Raw genomic sequence first — 18,242 nt, forward strand, 5'->3', positions numbered from 1 at the left:
TGCACGACTCACAACTGATGACGTTCGAACACTTCCGGAACAAGTGCTTCACTGGCGACTTTTTTTCGAACCACAACGCTGTAAATGCTTCACCCACGTACTACAAACACAAACAATCGCCAACAGAACCTGAACACCTGACCAGTGCCTAAATATGCACAGTATGCTAGTATATAATAAAATTAATTTATATTTGAGAAAAGCAGTTTTGAATGAACAGCATGTTAAAATTTATGAATGCATCTTTGGGGTCGACCGCTGGATGGAATGGACTTGCCCTGAGGACGTCAGTGACATTCGCCATAGAATTACAATTCATCATGAAAAAGTTGCGCGGATGACTGCAACTTTCTTGCCTCCAAGAACAGGCGCCTGCATATTCTGTATTGATTATTTTCTTCTTTAGGGCTTCTATCCCTCTGACTGGTGGCTTACATCTTGGTGTAATTGGAAGAGGATTTCTCTAAAAGTCATCTTCGTTTTAGGTGAAGAAAAAAAATAAATAACTGTAGAATGTATTACACTTATAAATTTACATAACGTTTCGAACCTACATGGTTCATTCTCAAGTGATGGGACAGTACAGGGCATATTGAATTTATACCATTAGGGAGGTAATGTACAGACAAATACAAATAGGTGAAAAGTAAGGCGTAAAAGTGTGAAGAATAAGGCGAAAAAAAGGGGTACGAAGCACAAAGATTAATAAAGTGTGGTGGGCGTGGCATGTTGAGCAGTGTCTTCTATGTTGGCATCTTCATGTTCCGGTCTTGTTCTTACTCTCGTGGTGGGTACAGTGAATACGTCCGTAATTTGGGTGTTTATGGTAGATTGTTCTATTTTTATGTGGATTGCTTCAAGAATTTATCTTCTTGTACCTTGTGTTTTGTCTATTATACAAGTGTTTTTATTAAACATTTCTCTTGTTAGAGTGATGTCATGGGCTTGTCTTATATGATTTTGGGGGGGCACCTGATTGAAGAAGACAGGTCAATTTTATTCAACATTTCTCTTGTTAGGGTGATGTCATGGGCTTGTCTCATGTAATTTTTTTTTTTTTTGGGGGGGGGTGGGGTTTGGGGGGGGACCTGATTGAAGATGACAGGTCAAACGCCTCATCAGCTTGGTCGACGTCATACCTATGTACTTAGATTGAAGGTTACATCCTTCGTAGAGGCAGCTGTACATATATACTACGTTTGACTGTTGTAAAGGGTTCTCTATCGGCTTCAGGCTGTTTTTAATAAGGAGGTCGGTAGTCTTCTTTGTTTTATAGAATATGATCTATGCTTTTATCCTATTTTATAGGTCTATAGGTCTATGTTTTGGTTAGGAGTTATGCTTTTTACTCCTTGAAGGATTATTTCTTTCATTATTCTTTCTTCTTTTTTACGTTCACTGTGCGTGGTTGATTTGTAATATAATTTTATTGGAGGTGTTGTGGTTTCTGTTCTTGGTTCAGGATTGTACCATCGGTCCAGGTGTCTTCTTATAGTAGTGCTTATTTCTGTGTTGCTATATCCGTTGTTCACCAACACCTGAGTTATTCTTTCAAATTCCCTGGTGCTACATAGCCTTCCCGGTTTGGTGCCTTCTATTAATAATTACTTACTTTCAAATTCCCTACTCACGTTGCTCCATTCAGAGCAGTGGGTAAGGTCTCGACGAATATGAGCGTTGAGAACACTGGCTTTGTATCTTTGGGGGCACTCACTCCTACCGTTTAGGCATAATCCTATGTTTGTAGACTTTAGTATATACACTAGTGCTTAGAGAGGCTCCTGTTTGTGTTATTAGTATATCCAGGAATGCCAGACTGTTATTTTCATGTGCAAAACGGATTACTGACTCTCTTTCTAGATGGCTTTTTAGATCAATTAAATTAGATCAATCAATTATATGTATATATATATATATATATATATATATATATATATATATATATATATATATATATATATATATATATCTACACACATATATATATATATATATATCTGAAATCCTTCCTGGAGCCGATTTTATCCTCATTTTATCCTCATTATCCATTTTATCCTCAGATACAATAATATGTATAATAATTGATAACTATTGTACATAATAACCCACAATAATTGTATTGCAAGTTGCCATCTTGTATTGAATACCAGTTTACCGGGAGGTAGACTAGGCGAGCATTGAACTTCCTTACTAAGGGTACTCAGCCCTGGGTACCGAACCCTGGGCAGCCAGCTGCACAAGCCACAAAATTACCAGAACACAACACTACAACCCCACAAGCTCAAATAACAACACTGTTTACATAAGATTTGTTACGTGTGCAGTGTTATAAACTGATATACAAATTAAAGGCGGTACTCTACCTTTGAAAACGTTGGTGAATATTACGGTATATGATCAAGTGAGTGTGTATGAACTTCCTTTGGTTAACACTGAACTTGGAGAAGAAGCGATCAATGACACGACGGAGCGACCGCCCCTCACGCCAGACACTTGCCAACTGATGGTTGATGAGCGCAAGTGGAGGACCAGACGCGGGCGGTGATGGTGCCGGCGCTCCTCTCCCGCGCCCGCCACGCCCGCCCTCCTCTCCACGCCCGCCCTCCCTCCTCTCCCACGCCCGCCCTCCCTCCTCTCCCACGCCCGCCCTCCCTCCTCTCCCACGCCCGCCCTCCCTCCTCTCCCACGCCCGCCCTCCCTCCTCTCCCACGCCCGCCCTCCCTCCTCTCCCGCGCCCGCCACGCCCGCCTCCTCTCCCACGCCCGCCCTCCCTCCTCTCCCACGCCCGCCCTCCCTCCTCTCCCACGCCCGCCCTCCTCTCCCACGCCCGCCCTCCCTCCTCTCCCACGCCCGCCCTCCCTCCTCTCCCGCGCCCGCCACGCCCGCCCTCCTCTCCCACGCCCGCCCTCCTCTCCCGCGCCCGCCCTCCTCTCCCCCCGCCACGCCCGCCCTCCTCTCCCACGCCCGCCCTCCTCTCCCGCGTCCGCCACGCCCGCCCTCCTCTCCCACGCCCGCCCTCCTTTCCCGCGCCCGTCACGCCTGCCCTCCTCTCCCACGCCCGCCTTCCCTCCTCTCCCACGCCCGCCCTCCTCTCCCACGCCCGCCCTCCTCTCCCGCGCCCGCCACGCCCGCCCTCCTCTCCCACGCCCGCCACGCCCGCCCTCCTCTCCCACGCCCGCCACGCCCGCCCTCCTCTCCCACGCCCGCCCTCCTCTCCCGCCACGCCCGCCCTCCTCTCCCGCCAGGCCCGCCCTCCTCTCCACGCCCGCTCTCATCTCCCGCGCCCGCCCTCATCTCCCGCGCCCGCCCTCCTCTCCCGCGCCCGCCACGCCCGCCCTCATCTCCCGCGCCCGCACGCCCACCCTCCCTCCTCTCCCGCGCCCGCCACGCCCGCCCGCCCTCCTCTCCCACGCCCGCCCTCCCTCCTCTGCCACGCCCGCCCTCCTCTTCCGCGCCCGCCCCTCCTCTCCTGCGCCCGCCTCGCCCGCCCCTCCTCTCCTGCGCCCGCCTCGCCCGCCCCTCCTCTCCTGCGCCCGCCTCGCCCGCCCTCCCTCCTCTCCCACGCCCGCCACGCCCGCCCTCCTCACCCACACCCGACAACCTCACCTCAGTAGTAGTGAAATATGAGACTAGAACCGTCCCAAACCCAGGAGAACCTCAGGGATGGAACTCGGTCATAGTCAAAAGTGGTGTGGGAGTCCGTAGAATGGGACGGGTTGCGTCAGGAGGATGTTGTGGGTCATGTAGGTAAGAGGGGAGAGGAAGATAAATATGTGGGCATGTGTGCATCATCTCAGAGGTTTTTGAGGCTTTCCCCGGATGTTTTGGCGCGTGGCGGACGCAGGTGTCACTTGAGAGGGGGTCATGTTGGGGGGGTGGGAGCCTCAGTCTTATTATTATAACAAATCATAATTTTTTTTGTTTTGTAAAAATAACTGCATGGGATACACATAGCAGTCAAGGAGACCAGGCTCTTAAGATGGGTATGGGCTGAGAAGGAGGGGAAAGGGGGAGAGGGGAGCAGGCGGTGTCTTTGTGTGATAGCATGGTGTGGGACAGGTTGCAGCATGTGGGACGTTGTGGGTCATGTAGGGTAAAAGTAAAAGTATAGGAACAGGTGAGCAATAGTAGTAGTAGATGAATATGTGCCGGACGTGATGCAAAAATGGGCGGACGTGATGCAAAAATGGGCGGACGTGATGCAAAAATGGGCGGACGTGATGCAAAAACGAGCGGACGTGATCCTAAAATGCGCGGACGTGATCCCAAAACACGCGGACGGGATCCCAAAACACGCGGACGTGATCCCAAAATGAGCGGACGGGATCCCAAAACACGCGGACGGGATCCCAAAACACGCGGACGGGATCCCAAAACACGCGGACGTGATCCCAAAATGAGCGGACGGGATCCCAAAACACGCGGACGGGATCCCAAAACACGCGGACGTGATCCCAAAACGTGCAGACGTGATCCCAAAAAAGGCAGACGTGATCCCAGTATTAGTAGTAGTAGTGAAATATGAGACTAGAACCGTCCCAAACCCGAGGAGAACCTCAGGGATCGAACTCGGTCATAGTCAAAAGTGGTGTGGGAGTCCGTAGAATGGGACGGGTTGCGTCAGGGGGACGTAATGGGTCGCAGAGGGTAAAATGTATGGGACGGGTTGCGTCAGGAGGACGTTGTGGGTCATGTAGGTAAGAGGGGAGGGGAAGATAAGTATGTGGGCATGTGTACATCATCTCAGAGGTTGCTGGGGCTTTCCCCGGATGTTTTGGCGCGTGGCGGACGCAGGTGTCACTTGAGAGGGGGTCATGTTGGGGGGGGTGGGAGGCTCAGTCTTATTATTATAACAAATCATAATTTTTTTGTGTGTGTAAACACAACTGCATGGGATAAACATAGCAGTCAAGGAGACCAGGCTCTTAAGATGGGTATGGGCTGAGAAGGAGGGAAAAGGGGGAGAGGGGAGCAGGCGGTGTCTTTGTGTGATAGCATTGTGTGGGACATGTTGCAGCATGTGGGACGTTGTGGGTCATGTAGAGTAAAAGTAAAAGTATAGGAACAGGTGAGCAATAGTAGTGAAGGTTCATACACTGAGAATGACAAAGAAATTAGTGAAATCCTAAAAAAGCAGTATGAAGACATGTTTAGCACTCCGATATTCAGCATGAAAGTGGTAGATTCGGACAATTTCTTTATGAATGATACTCAAACACCTGTAAATATAACTGATATCAACACGAGTGTGGCAGATTTTGAAAGAGAAATTGACAATATGCCCATGCACTCAGCCCCGGGTCCAGACTCATGGAATTCAATATTTATAAAGAAATGCAAAGTGCCAGTAGCACGGGCACTCAGTATAGTGTGGAGGAAGAGCTTGGACACAGGGGAGATACCAGATGCGCTTAAAGCAGCAGACATTGCCCCTCCACACAAGGGTGGTAGCAAAGCATTGGCAAAGAATTATAGACCAGTTGCACTAACGTCCTACATAATAAAAGTATTTGAAAGAGTGATCAGGAGTCAGGTCACTAGATTCATGGAAACCAATGACCTCCACAATCCAGGCCAACATGGATTTAGAGAAGGAAGATCATGCCTCTCACAGCTACTTGACCACTATGACAAAATCACTGAGGCATTAGAGGAAAAACTTAATGCAGATGTCGTATACAAAGATTTTGCAAAGGCATTCGACAAATGTGACCATGGAGTGATTGCACACAAAATGAGGTCAATGGGTATAACTGGTAAAGTAGGACGCTGGATACTCAATTTCCTGTCGAACAGAACACAAAGAGTAACAGTCAATCAAGTAAAATCGAGTCCGAGCGCAGTTAAAAGCTCTGTACCTCAAGGTACAGTCCTTGCACCACTGCTGTTCCTTATTCTCATATCAGATATAGACAAAAACACAAGTCACAGCTTCGTGTCATCCTTTGCAGATGATACAAAAATCAGCATGAAAATTACCTCTGCTGAAGACATTGATAAACTACAAACAGATATTAACAAAGTTTTCGATTGGGCAACAGAAAATAACATGATGTTTAACGGTGATAAATTCCAGGTACTCAGGTACGGCAAAAATGAGGATCTTAAACATAATACAGGGTACAAAACACAATCGAACCTGCCCATAGAAGGAAAACAGCATGTCAAGGATTTGGGAATAATGATGTCCGACGACCTAACGTTTAGGGAGCATAACCAAGCAAATATTGCGTCAGCCAGAAAAATGATAGGATGGATTACGAGAACCTTCAAGTCCAGAGATCTCATCACAATGGTTGTACTCTTCAAATCACTTGTGTTGTCCCGTCTTGAGTACTGCTCAGTACTCACTTCTCCCTTCAGAGCAGGAGAGATTGCTGAAATTGAGGGAATACAGAGAACATATACGGCACGCATAGACGAGATAAAGCACCTAAATTATTGAGATCGTCTCAAAGCTCTCCAAATGTACTCACTAGAAAGGAGACGAGAGAGATACCAAATAATATACACATGGAAAATACTGGAGGGACAGGTCCCAAATCTGCACAGTAAAATAACAACGTACTGGAGTGAACGACATGGAAGAAAATGCAGAATAGAACCAGTGAAGAGCAGAGGTGCCATAGGCACAATCAGAGAACACTGTATGAACATCAGAGGTCCGCGGTTGTTCAACGTCCTACCAGCGAGCATCAGAAATATTACAGGAACAATCGTGGACATCTTCAAGAGGAAACTAGATTGTTTCCTTCAAGGAGTGCCGGACCAACTGGGCTATGGTGGGTATGTGGTCCTGCGGGCCGCTCCAAGCAACAGCCTGGTGGACCAAACTCTCACAAGTCAAGCCTGGCCCCGGGCCGGGCTTGGGGAGTAGAAGAACTCCCAGAACCCCATCAAGCAGGTAATCAACCAGGTAACATGACTGAGGCTAAATGAGGCGACACCGCACACCTTAGCCGACCGCTCCCTCCCCTCACACTTGTCACCTGCAAGTTATCACCTTACACGCTTTTCTCGCTATACAGAATAATAAATAAATAAATAGTTAAGAGAAGTAAACCCATTATATATAATTTGTATTCTTTTATTATTATTTAACATCAATCCCAGGAGCTTGGCAATTACACACATCTGGAGTAGTGGTTTGAGGCGTAGTGAGATGGTCCAGGTATTGGGATGACCTGGGGCCAAATTCACGAAAGGACTTACGCAAGCACATACGAACCTGTACATCTTTTCTCAATCTTCGGCGACTTTGTTTCCAAATATTAAACAGTTAATGAGTTCCGAAGCACCAGGAGGCTGTTTATAACAATAACAACAGTTGATTGGCAAGTTTTCATGCTTGTAAACTGTTTAATAAATGTAACCAAAGCCGTCAAAGATTGAGGAAAGATGTACACGTTCGTAAGTATTTGCGTAAGTGCTTTCGTGAATCCGGCCCCTTACCCTCACCCCCACCCAACCCCAACCCCCCTCCCACCCCCTTCCAAGCCCAAACCATCAAGCATCACTTCACCCTTCCCAGACCGAATGTTCTATGCAAAGCCTTTAGTAGTAGTAGTAGTATTTCTGTTCATATGTAGAGTAGTGATCCAGTTCACAAACACACAGATGCTGTCCCATTCCACACATGCTCACCAGAGGACATACCACGCTGGAAGACAGAAGAGTTTGGGGAGACGTGATCACTACCTACAAACTCTAATATTTTTTTTGTTAACTGTGTGATCACAACATATACCTCACGAATGTTAGTCTTGATATTATTATTATTATTATTATTATTATTATTATTATTATTATTATTATTATTATTATTATTATTATTATTATTATTATTATTATTATTATTATATTTTAAAACCATCCCTCAGTAACTCAGTAAGTCAAACAGCAACAGCAGCAGTGGACTGAAGACTCTAATATGTTATGGGATAGACTGCTTCTCTCTCGAGTTGAGTCATTAGTGAAATACCCGGCTTCAATTTGGTAGGACATAGCATCTACAGTTTGGTCAGGCTGACCTTATGCCATTACCACTGTATGACAGTTTAGTTCATTAGTACAATTAGGTGAGTACACAGGGTGGGACAAAGACAAACTCTTCAGCACGGGTGGGACACGAACATTATGCACCCCATACCCATCTTGTGGGCGGTAGTGGAAAGGGTTACAGAGGCACATAATGGGCTCAGGGACTGAACCCCACAATTCGCTAAGCAAGTTACAATCTTGATGAGCGAGTTACAAAATTCAATATAAGTCGTCACATCAACAATGGGTTCGAGACCGACCATAAGTACAGGTTCTAAATTAAGCACTGTCAATTTCACTTAGCCTCAGATCTACAGGATCTTGTTGAAGATTTAGTTTTAACAAAAAGTGAAACACGAGAACATGAACTAATAAGGTTGAGATAGGAAGAAAGGCTTTGCGGAAGATAAAAGAGCTGAGGAGACATGTTCGCTACCTACATTCCTTCATGTGAGTTCATTTTAGTTTAAAGTTTTTCAATCGTAAAATAAAATATTACTATCATCATCAACAACGTATTGGATGTCTTAGACATTCAGTTTACAACTCAGTAAGTCTTTACTGAACGTGGGAATCACTTCATATGGGCTCATTTCTGTTTAGTTTAAAGCTTTTCCATCTTAAATTAAATACTACTATCATCACCCATGCATTGGGTGTCTGAGTCATTCACTTATCATCATCTCAGTTAGTGTTTACTGAATGGGGAAATCACTTCTCACGAGTTCATTTTTAGTTTAGTTTACTTTAAACTTTACTTTTACTTTACTTAGTTTTTACGTGGCTTTAGGCATTGTATGTACTAGCTCTATCTATAAAGCCAACAAACTTTGTAAAATCTCTTTATGTATGTACCTTTACCTAAATAAATATTCTAATTCTATTCTAATTCTAATTCTAATTCTTAAAGTTTTCCATCGTAAAATAAAATACTACTACTAACATCAACCATGTGATGGGGTCTCAGGCATTCAGTTAACCACTCAGTAAGTGCTTACTGAACATAGAAATCATTTCATGTGTGCTCATTTTTTAGTTGAACCCGTCTCCACTCCAAACCGGACCGGAGGTCCGAGTCTGGACCTATGGTCCTGACTGGTTCCACACCTATGGAACATTACCTAATACAGTGCTCAGTTATACCCACAACAGACCACTGGAACATTATCTAACACAGTGCACAGTTACAACCACAACAGACCACTGGAACATTATCTAACACAGTGCACAGTTACAAACCCATTAAGATTTCAACTTAGATTCAACAGAGCAAAAGAAGTTGTTAAACATATGGGGACAAAATCTTACTGAAGCGACCATACGAGTCATAAATACTCATACTCCGCCCAAGTAAAACAGAAACAAGCAACAATTACTGGGCCAGCCAGAGGCTTAGGACCCGCGCAGGAATATCTGTGCGAAAAAAATGTATTGAGCTATGTTCATATCTATATCATATATGTTCATATCCCCTCCTTCACCATCCAAATTCTCTTCGAAAATTTCATCTACTCAACCCTCCTCCTTATCCTCAACCCTTTGGAAAACTTTGGTTCTGTTCTGGCGTAAGTTGTTTCCCAAACAGAACTGCTTGCTCTCACCATAACGGGAACTGTTGACCAGACCACACACTAGAAAATGAAGGGACGACGATGTTTCGATCCGTCCTGGACCATTCTCAAATCGATTGTCCCGGAAATAGGTGAGAATGGTCCAGGACGGACCGAAACGTCGTCGTCCCTTCATTTTCTAGTGTGTGGATTGGTCAACATACTCCAGCCACGTTATTGTGACTCCTCGCTTGCACCGGAACTGTTCTTTCATTAGGTCCTGGTCATTAGGTCCTGGTCATTAGGTCCTCGTAGTTATACTTCCCAATTCAACAGGGAACAACATTTAGAGATATGTGAGTGTTGGGTGGTTGTGTCCGTCAGGTGGTGGAGCGGCTGCAGGAGGAGTACGGGGACCTGTACGGCCACCACAACCTCATGCTCTCCGGCACCCACACCCACTCCGGCCCTGCCGGCTACCTCCAGTACCTCCTCTTCGATATTACCAGCCTTGGCTTCATCTCAGGGACTCTAGATGCCATGGTTGAAGGCGTCGTTCTGGTAAGTCAAATTCTTTATTATAATAATAATAAGTGGATGGGCACCATTCCTTTCCCCCCGTCCCATCCCATATCCTTATCCTGACCCCTTCCCAGTGATATATAGTCGTAATGGCTCGGTGCTTCCCCCCCCTGATACTTCCCGTCCCCTTCCCTTTCCTCCCTCCCTCTTCAATCAAATCTCGCCCATTTTCCCCAAAACTTTCCCCACCCTTCACTATCTCCCTACCCTCTCCCCCTTCTTCCCCCACCTCGCATCAAACCTCAAACAGACACATTTCCATTTAATGCTGACTTCTCCTTCATCACTTTCAAGTGAACACATCTTGGAATTCTGCCAGCAACCTTTCATCGATTTTGTGGCGAGGGGGAGTTCCTATTTTGCCTTAATTGCCTCCTCTTTAATAGGACCGACTGGATAGATAGGACAGTCCGCACCAGCACCAGTATATTTAAAATATATTTAACAACTTACTAATGTCCTGGGCGTTGCCATCAGAGCATCAAAGAGGCGCACGAGAGCATGGTGCCAGGGTACCTGTACCTCACCAGCGGGGAGCTGCTAGACTCCTCCATTAACCGCTCCCCGTCAAGTTACCTCTACAACCCGGAGGAGGAGCGGGCCAAGTACCTCTACGACACCGACAAGACCATGACCCTTCTCAAGATTGTCGCCCAAGACGGTACAGATTTAGGTAAGCTTATGCTCCGTGATGGTACTGTAACACTACACTGCAGTTTTGTATTTTTAGAGAGATATGGTAAGGAAGAGATGATTAGGAGAAAGCAAAGGGGAAAATTAACAAAGAATTAATTAGGTAATTGTTTTGGTTAGGAAATAGGTACCTAGACCATGGCGTCATTGTTGCACTTGTGTTGCAGGGATGGTGAACTGGTTCGCAGTACACCCAACCTCCATGAACAACACCAACACTCTGGTCTCCGGCGACAACAAGGGCTACGCCTCACAACTCTTCGAGAAGGCTATGAACCCCGGTTCATTACCTGGTCAAGTTAGTATATATCTTTCTGTTCCAGTAGGTGACATTGTCAGTCTATCGTAGACGTCTACGACATCGGACGTCTTAGTTCGCTCTTCTTATCTAAGATGTCTTGACCTACATGCCCCCCCCCCAAGCTGACTCTTAGACCTAGCCTACGCTGACTCTAATCATATAGCCTAGCCATAGTTGACTCTTATCACCTAGCCTAGCCATAGTTGACACAGCACCCAACCAAACCCAAGCTGAGTCTTAGCACTCCTCAACAGGGCAAGTTTGTCGCAGCATTTGCTCAGACAAACTGTGGAGACGTCAGCCCCAACACCGAGGGCCCCAAGTGCATCGACACGGGTCTGCCCTGTGACCTGGTGTCCTCCACCTGCAACGGCCGTGTGAAGAACTGCATTGCCTTCGGTCCTGGCAAGGACATGATGGACAGCACCAGGATCATTGGCAACAACCAGTTCCAGAAGGCCTGGGTAAGTCCATATTACATTACCATGTATTGATGCAAATATATTACATGGTGTTGACCAAGTCACACACTAGAAAGTGAAGGGACGACGACGTTTCGACTTGAGAATGGTCCAGGACGGACCGAAACGTCTTCGTCCCTTCACTTTCTAGTGTGTGGATTGATCAACATACTTCAGCCACGTTATTGTGACTCATCGCCTGCATATCACATGGTTTTATGCCATTATGTTGAAAATAATCTGTTGGGAATTACAGTTTCATTAAACTATTGTGGGTTAACAAAAATGTAAGTCAATGATCTTGAAATGTCAAAAAACACAGACCATAATATGACAATTCTCGAATGTCGTATTTACTGTTTTTTCGAATTTCTCGCTGCCACATACTTCATCATGCGAATATATATATCCAAGTTTCGATGATAGCTTTAAATATACTGCATGTAGAGTGTATTCCGGACGAGTGTATTACCCTCAGTGTATTTCCACAGGAGCTGTATCATGATCCGGCGCCGGTTAAGGTATCCGGTCCAGTTCAGTTTGCCCAACAGTTCATCGATATGTCCAACTACACTGTCAATTTTAGCGACGGGTCTTCGGTAAGTTCAGTAATGGCAAGCTACTTACAGTCTGCATATAATTTATTTACAGCAGGCTATCTTTAATTGTTCTATGTAACCTTTGGTATCAATAGATACGTGACCTGCAGCCTCTCCTCACGTTAATACATAGCATTTTAACGTCAAAGTTCCCATGGGACAAGATATGGGGTACTGTAGAAGATTATAGCAGCTCATAAAGTTCACGTTTTCTTATTATTGTCTTGACTAAAGTCTACCTATTTGCAGAACACAACATGTATCCCAGCACTAGGCTACAGCTTCGCCGCGGGCACCACAGACGGGCCAGGAGCCTTCGACTTCACACAAGGAATGACGACTGGTAACCCCTTCTGGAACATGGTCAGCGGCCTGCTCCGTACACCCTCGCCAGAGCAGGTCGCTTGTCACGCCCCTAAGCCCATCCTTCTCGACACCGGCGAGGTGAGACCGAAATCAACACTGCCCACAGCCCAATTTAATGGTGCAGACGAGGAGTCACAATAACGTGGCTGAACAGTGTTGACCAGACCACACAGTAGAAAGTGAAGGGACGACGACGTTTCGGTCCGTCCTGGACCATTCTCAAGTCGATTATGTGGTGGTTGACCTGAGTCGATTGTGTCAAGTCGATTGACACAATCGACTTGAGAATGGTTCAGGACAGACCGAAACGTCGTCGTCCCCTCATTTTCTAGTGTGTGATCTGGTCAACAATTCAATGGTGATGGATCAACTTTGGCCACTGGCTAATTTTCTCCACAATTGTACTATAGGACGGCTGTTTAGCAGGCAATTAAATTTAGTGGAGAAGCGTCGATCAAAACGCTATTTCAATATCTTTTGCTTGCAGGATATAGGTAGCTAATTGTTTGTGTTAACTAAGGCTATATGATATGTAATTTCGTTTACGCAAATGGCAATGATATTGTGGCGTTGAAAATGTATGTACTTACCATTTTCCCCATGTACAAATATTATAAATAAAATAGGAATAGAATACTAAGTCAAACTAACAAGAGGTAATCTAACCTTACCAAATCTATTCTCAGCTAAAGTAAATATATTCTAACCTTAGGCAATATACAGACGACAAGTGTATATACACCGAGTATACTTTAGTCCTGTATACTTTAGTAGACAGTATACTTTAGTCCTGGGCTACGTTCAGGACATATATATATATATATATATATATATATATATATATATATATATATATATATATATATATATATATATATATATATATATATATATATATATATATATATGCAAACAAGCCTGAATGGTCCCCAGGACTATTTTCTCCATCAATGAATTTGGGTGGATATAAATAGGAGTTGCCTCGTATGGGCCAATAGGGCTTCTGCAGTTACCTTCATTCTGACGCACACTGTGCCCCACAGATCAACATACCCTACCCATGGCACCCGACCATCGTGGATACCCAGATGGGTCGTGTGGGGCAGCTGGTGGTCGCCCCCGTGCCCGGAGAGTTTACCACCATGTGTGGACGACGCTTTAGAGACCAGGTAAGTCGTCCTTTGGTTAGGTGGTAACCCTTAAAGGGGACGTAACTAACAGGTGGTACCATTTACAGGTGGTACTGGCCAACTGGTATCCTATACTGGACACAACTGGCAGATATTACACGTTAAAGAAGGTACTAAACAGCTGATATCACATAAGGAGGTAACTGGTATTACTCTTCCTCTTTCGAGGTGGTATCAAGCAGTTAGTACTCCACATGGGAGGTATCAGACAGTAATAACTTACAGAGAGAGTAGTAATAATTAATATTCTACAGGTGAAGGAAGAATCAGTCAACAGCTGACACTTAGAAAATAAGTTAGCATATTGCTGGCACCGTTGATGAGTACCCCTGGGCACTTGATGCTGTATATATAAGTCAACAGACAGACAGGTCAATTCCCCGCGGCAGAACTGAGATGATTGCGCAAGTTTCCCTTCATCTGATGCCTCTGTTCATCTAGTATGGGTGGAGTTAACGCGATCACTCTCCCGCAGGTGGCTGCAACATTCGCAGCTGGAGGAGTGGCTGACCCAGTACCAGTGATCGCGGGATTGAGTAACTTGTACACTCACTACGTCACCACCTGGGAGGAGTACCAGGCCCAGCGCTACGAGGCCGCCTCCACCATCTACGGCCCCCACACCTGCAGCGCCTACATGCAGCAGTATTCCTACCTCGCCGCAGCCATCCTCAACGTCAGTACCACACCCCCACCTCCTACAGGCTGCTCTTCCTGCCTCCTGTATCTAATTATAACATTCTATAACTATTAAACCACTAATAATATCGCAAATACGAGGAATTCCATATAATTACAACTATGATTACCACCTCACACAGGGAGAGACTCCGCCAGCCGGCCCGCCACCCCCAGACATGTCGGACTCCCTCATCACCCTCCTGCCGGATGTGATGTTTGATGGCGTCTCCGTCGGTACCTTCTTCGGGGACGTGGTGGCCCAGCCCTACCCCCTAGCCTACGTCGGAGAGACCGTCACTGCCAAGTTTGTTAGTACAAGTTTGTTAATTAGTTTGTTATATATATGTATATGTAAGTATATTTACATTATGTGATATCTGGTATGCGACAGGTTTCCGGTCACCCGAGGAACGACGTTCAACTCGGGGGATCCTTCCTGACGGTGGAACGCCTGGACGAGGCCGGCGACTGGCAGGTGGTTGCTACTGACGCTAGTTGGGAGACCAGGTGAGTCCTGCAGGTGGTCCAGCGCTCTGAAGGGCACCAGGTCAGTCCTTCGCGTGGGTATAGTGCTTTGTAGGGCAACACTTTAGTTTAGTTCATTTGTTATGTACCTTATACTTATCCTGTGGGTGGTAGTGGACCCCATACCCATCCTGTGGGTGGTAGTGGACCCCATACCCATCCTGTAGGCGGTAGTGGAGAACACAAGAGGCACATAATGGGGCTCAAGAGCTGAACCTCAAAATTAATTTAGCTAAGCAAGTTCTGATAAGCTCGTTACTAATTTATGTGGATTATTTCAACAATGGGTTCCTGAGACCACAAGTACAGTCTCTAAGACTGTATCTCTATGACGTATATACACTACAGTACACTGATGTACTGTATCAAACTGTAGTGAGGTCATTTTTTACTTCACTCGTCGTCAAGTACCATCATACGTCACCGAATATCAACGTACACGTTCTCGTCGCGACCTCTAGGTTCATCTGGGATCGGGAGTCGACGCTGCTGGGGACCAGTGTGGCCACGGTCAAGTGGGACGTTCCGGAGGATGCGGAAGTCGGTACCTACCGGATTACTCACACCGGACACCACAAGACCCTCTTCCGTGGCGTGTACCAGTACCAAGGTGCAACCGACCCCTTCAAGGTACGAGCATTCATCCACCTTTCCCCTTCAAGGTACGGGCATTCATCCACCTCCCCCTTCAAGGTACGAGCATTCATCCACCTTCCCTCTTCAAGGTGCGGTCATTCATCCACCTTCCCCTTTTACCGACCCCTTCAAGATAGTCACTCATCCACCTTACCGTTTTCTTGTAATTAAATAAACATTTAAAATAATATTAGTATAATGATGAATTCTTGTCAATAATTAAGGTACTGCTTTTAGGATGTTTTTGTAAGTATTGACGTAGAAGAAAGCATTTTGTAATCACGGATTGGTACACTTATATTGAAGTGTAAATCCTGTTATATCGTGCAAAACGTATTTTACAATTTCTGTTGTTTATTTAGTTAGTTGCTACCAAATTTTTGTTGCTACCATATAACCATTTTGGTTATATATATATATATATATATATATATATATATATATATATATATATATATATATATATATATATATATATATATATATATAACCACTTAGTCACCTCAATACTCCCCCCAAAAAAATTCTCATGCATATTACTATTTATTGATTTACTTATTTATATACAAGAAGGTATATATAATGCCCAGTCACTGAATGGGCATTTAAATCTGCACAGAAGAGACTTTTACATCTTTATTCATTTACAGCGGCTTAGTCTGTATATATTATTCAGTTCTTAGGCGCCACGGCTATTAGTTACGAATTGTCGACGCTCGTAACCTGTTTAATAAATAAAGTCACCATGATCGAGGAATGATATACAGGTTTCGTAAGCGGACACGTAGATGCTTAGTGAATCATGGGTAAGGTGTGTATTAGTATAATAATGTGTGTTGTCCTTGGCAGGTTGTGCAGGGGCCGCCAGAAGTCAGCGACAACAGAGTCAGGAGACGAAACGACCCTCAGCTGACATGGTGGAAAAAGTTGTTTGGAACGTATTAATTTGTTCTCTGTCCCAGCTGATGTCAACCTACATCCACTTTCCCATCCCGTTACTCTCTTTTGCTCTCTTCCATCACGCTCAAGTTTCCATTCTCTCCCATTGATACTTCTTTAACCACTTGGGGTGGACGGTAGAGCAACGGTCTCACTTCCTGCAGGTAGGTGTTCAATCCTCGACATCCCAGTGGCTGGGCACCATTCCTTCTCCCCCGTCCCATCCCAAATCCTTATCCTGACCCCTTCCAAGTGCTATATAGTCGTAATGGCTTAGCGCTTTCCCCGATAATTCTCTCTCATTGATACTTGAGCACACGAGTCTACCTCCTGAAGCCTCATTCTCACCTCACAGGCCTCCTCACTGCTCTCACAAATCTCTCATTCATAATCTTCAACAAATAATGTTGTCTGTTATAAAGATGTTATTACTTTGAGAAGAGACATTAAAACTGTTCAGAATACTGAAAGAATATAATACATGGAAATCATGGGACAGAATTTGTTAAGGTGTAGAGAGTTATTGTTAATAAAAATTAGTCAAAAGTGCAGTGTATTATATATTCCCCAAAAAAGTTAATAAAATACCATGAATTACAGTGACAGTGCTCTGTAACACAAGCCTAACCTGAATTACAGTGACGCTCTGTAACACAAGCCTAACCTGAATTACAGCGACGCTCTGTAACCCAAGCCTAACCTGAATTACAGTGACGCTCTGTAACACAAGCCTAACCTGAATTACAGCAACACTCTGTAACCCAAGCCTAACCTGAATTACAGTGACGCTCTGTAACACAAGCCTAACCTGAATTACAGCGACGCTCTGTAACACAAGCCTAACCTGAATTACAGCGACGCTCTGTAACACAAGCCTAACCTGAATTACAGCGATCGCTGTAATTCAGGTTAGGCTTGTGTTACAGAGCGTCGCTGTAATTCAGGTTAGGCTTGTGTTACAGAGCGTCGCTGTAATTCAGGTTAGGCTTGTGTTACAGAGCGTCGACGCTCTGTAAAACAAGCCTAACCTGAATTACAGTGACGCTCTGTAACACAAGCCTAACCTGAATTACAGTGCTATGTAACACAAGCCTAACCTGAATTACAGTGACGCTCTGTAACACAAGCCTAACCTGAATTACAGCGACGCTCTGTAACACAAGCCTAACCTGAATTACAGCGACGCTCTGTAACACAAGCCTAACCTGAATTACAGTGACGCTCTGTAACACAAGCCTAACCTGAATTACAGTGACGCTCTGTAACACAAGCCTAACCTGAATTACAGCGACGCTCTGTAACAAGCTTAACCTGAATTACAGTGACGCTTTGTAACACCATATACCAACTCTTGATCTTCAAGGACTACGTCTAGGTAAAGACAGGCAAGAGCTAGTGTAAGGAAATCAATTCCTCCTACCATCGTAGGTACCATCGAACAGGTGCATCAGGGTGAAAGAAACTGTGCTCATTTGTTTCATTTGTACAATACTTGTGTACATTTCCTTTCATCTGGTGCCGTTGTTCATCTAGCAGTAAATGAACAAATATGGAGTTAGGCAGGTGTTGTATAGTTGTACCGTGGAGGTCAGAAGTCGGTCTAGGGCATGTATAAGCCTAGGTAGAGGCTTCCTGTCCCATAGAATGGACTGTACAAACACTCCATGCAAATAAAAGGT

At 45.2% G+C, this 18,242-nt stretch overlaps 2 protein-coding genes across 6 annotated transcripts in view; one reads left to right on the forward strand and one right to left on the reverse strand.

Moving 5' to 3' along the window:
• Positions 1 to 2,517, reverse strand: part of PH4alphaEFB (prolyl 4-hydroxylase subunit alpha-1) — an 82,407-nt gene extending 79,890 nt beyond the window's left edge. For 2 of the 4 annotated variants that reach the window (XM_045750165.2, XM_069303084.1), the window contains exon 1: positions 2,364 to 2,517. The gene's annotated coding sequence lies outside the window, so the exon portion shown is untranslated. The remainder of the gene's footprint in view (positions 1 to 2,363) is intronic. The other 2 variants (XM_045750168.2, XM_069303085.1) reach the window with 1 other exon arrangement.
• CDase (neutral ceramidase) overlaps positions 1 to 17,110 on the forward strand; it is a 53,014-nt gene extending 35,904 nt beyond the window's left edge. For both annotated transcript variants that reach the window (XM_045750162.2, XM_045750163.2), the window contains exons 4-15: positions 9,975 to 10,151; positions 10,650 to 10,845; positions 11,033 to 11,163; positions 11,421 to 11,630; positions 12,119 to 12,226; positions 12,476 to 12,670; positions 13,636 to 13,761; positions 14,258 to 14,458; positions 14,604 to 14,771; positions 14,855 to 14,970; positions 15,450 to 15,618; positions 16,474 to 17,110. In XM_045750162.2, the coding sequence (XP_045606118.2) occupies positions 9,975 to 10,151; positions 10,650 to 10,845; positions 11,033 to 11,163; positions 11,421 to 11,630; positions 12,119 to 12,226; positions 12,476 to 12,670; positions 13,636 to 13,761; positions 14,258 to 14,458; positions 14,604 to 14,771; positions 14,855 to 14,970; positions 15,450 to 15,618; positions 16,474 to 16,569 (1,893 nt within the window). In that variant the 3' untranslated portion in view covers positions 16,570 to 17,110. The remainder of the gene's footprint in view (positions 1 to 9,974; positions 10,152 to 10,649; positions 10,846 to 11,032; positions 11,164 to 11,420; positions 11,631 to 12,118; positions 12,227 to 12,475; positions 12,671 to 13,635; positions 13,762 to 14,257; positions 14,459 to 14,603; positions 14,772 to 14,854; positions 14,971 to 15,449; positions 15,619 to 16,473) is intronic.
• Positions 17,111 to 18,242: the final 1,132 nt, after the last annotated feature.

This window comes from Procambarus clarkii, chromosome 49 (genome assembly GCF_040958095.1).
Source record: "Procambarus clarkii isolate CNS0578487 chromosome 49, FALCON_Pclarkii_2.0, whole genome shotgun sequence".
Classification (NCBI taxonomy): domain Eukaryota; kingdom Metazoa; phylum Arthropoda; class Malacostraca; order Decapoda; family Cambaridae; genus Procambarus; species Procambarus clarkii.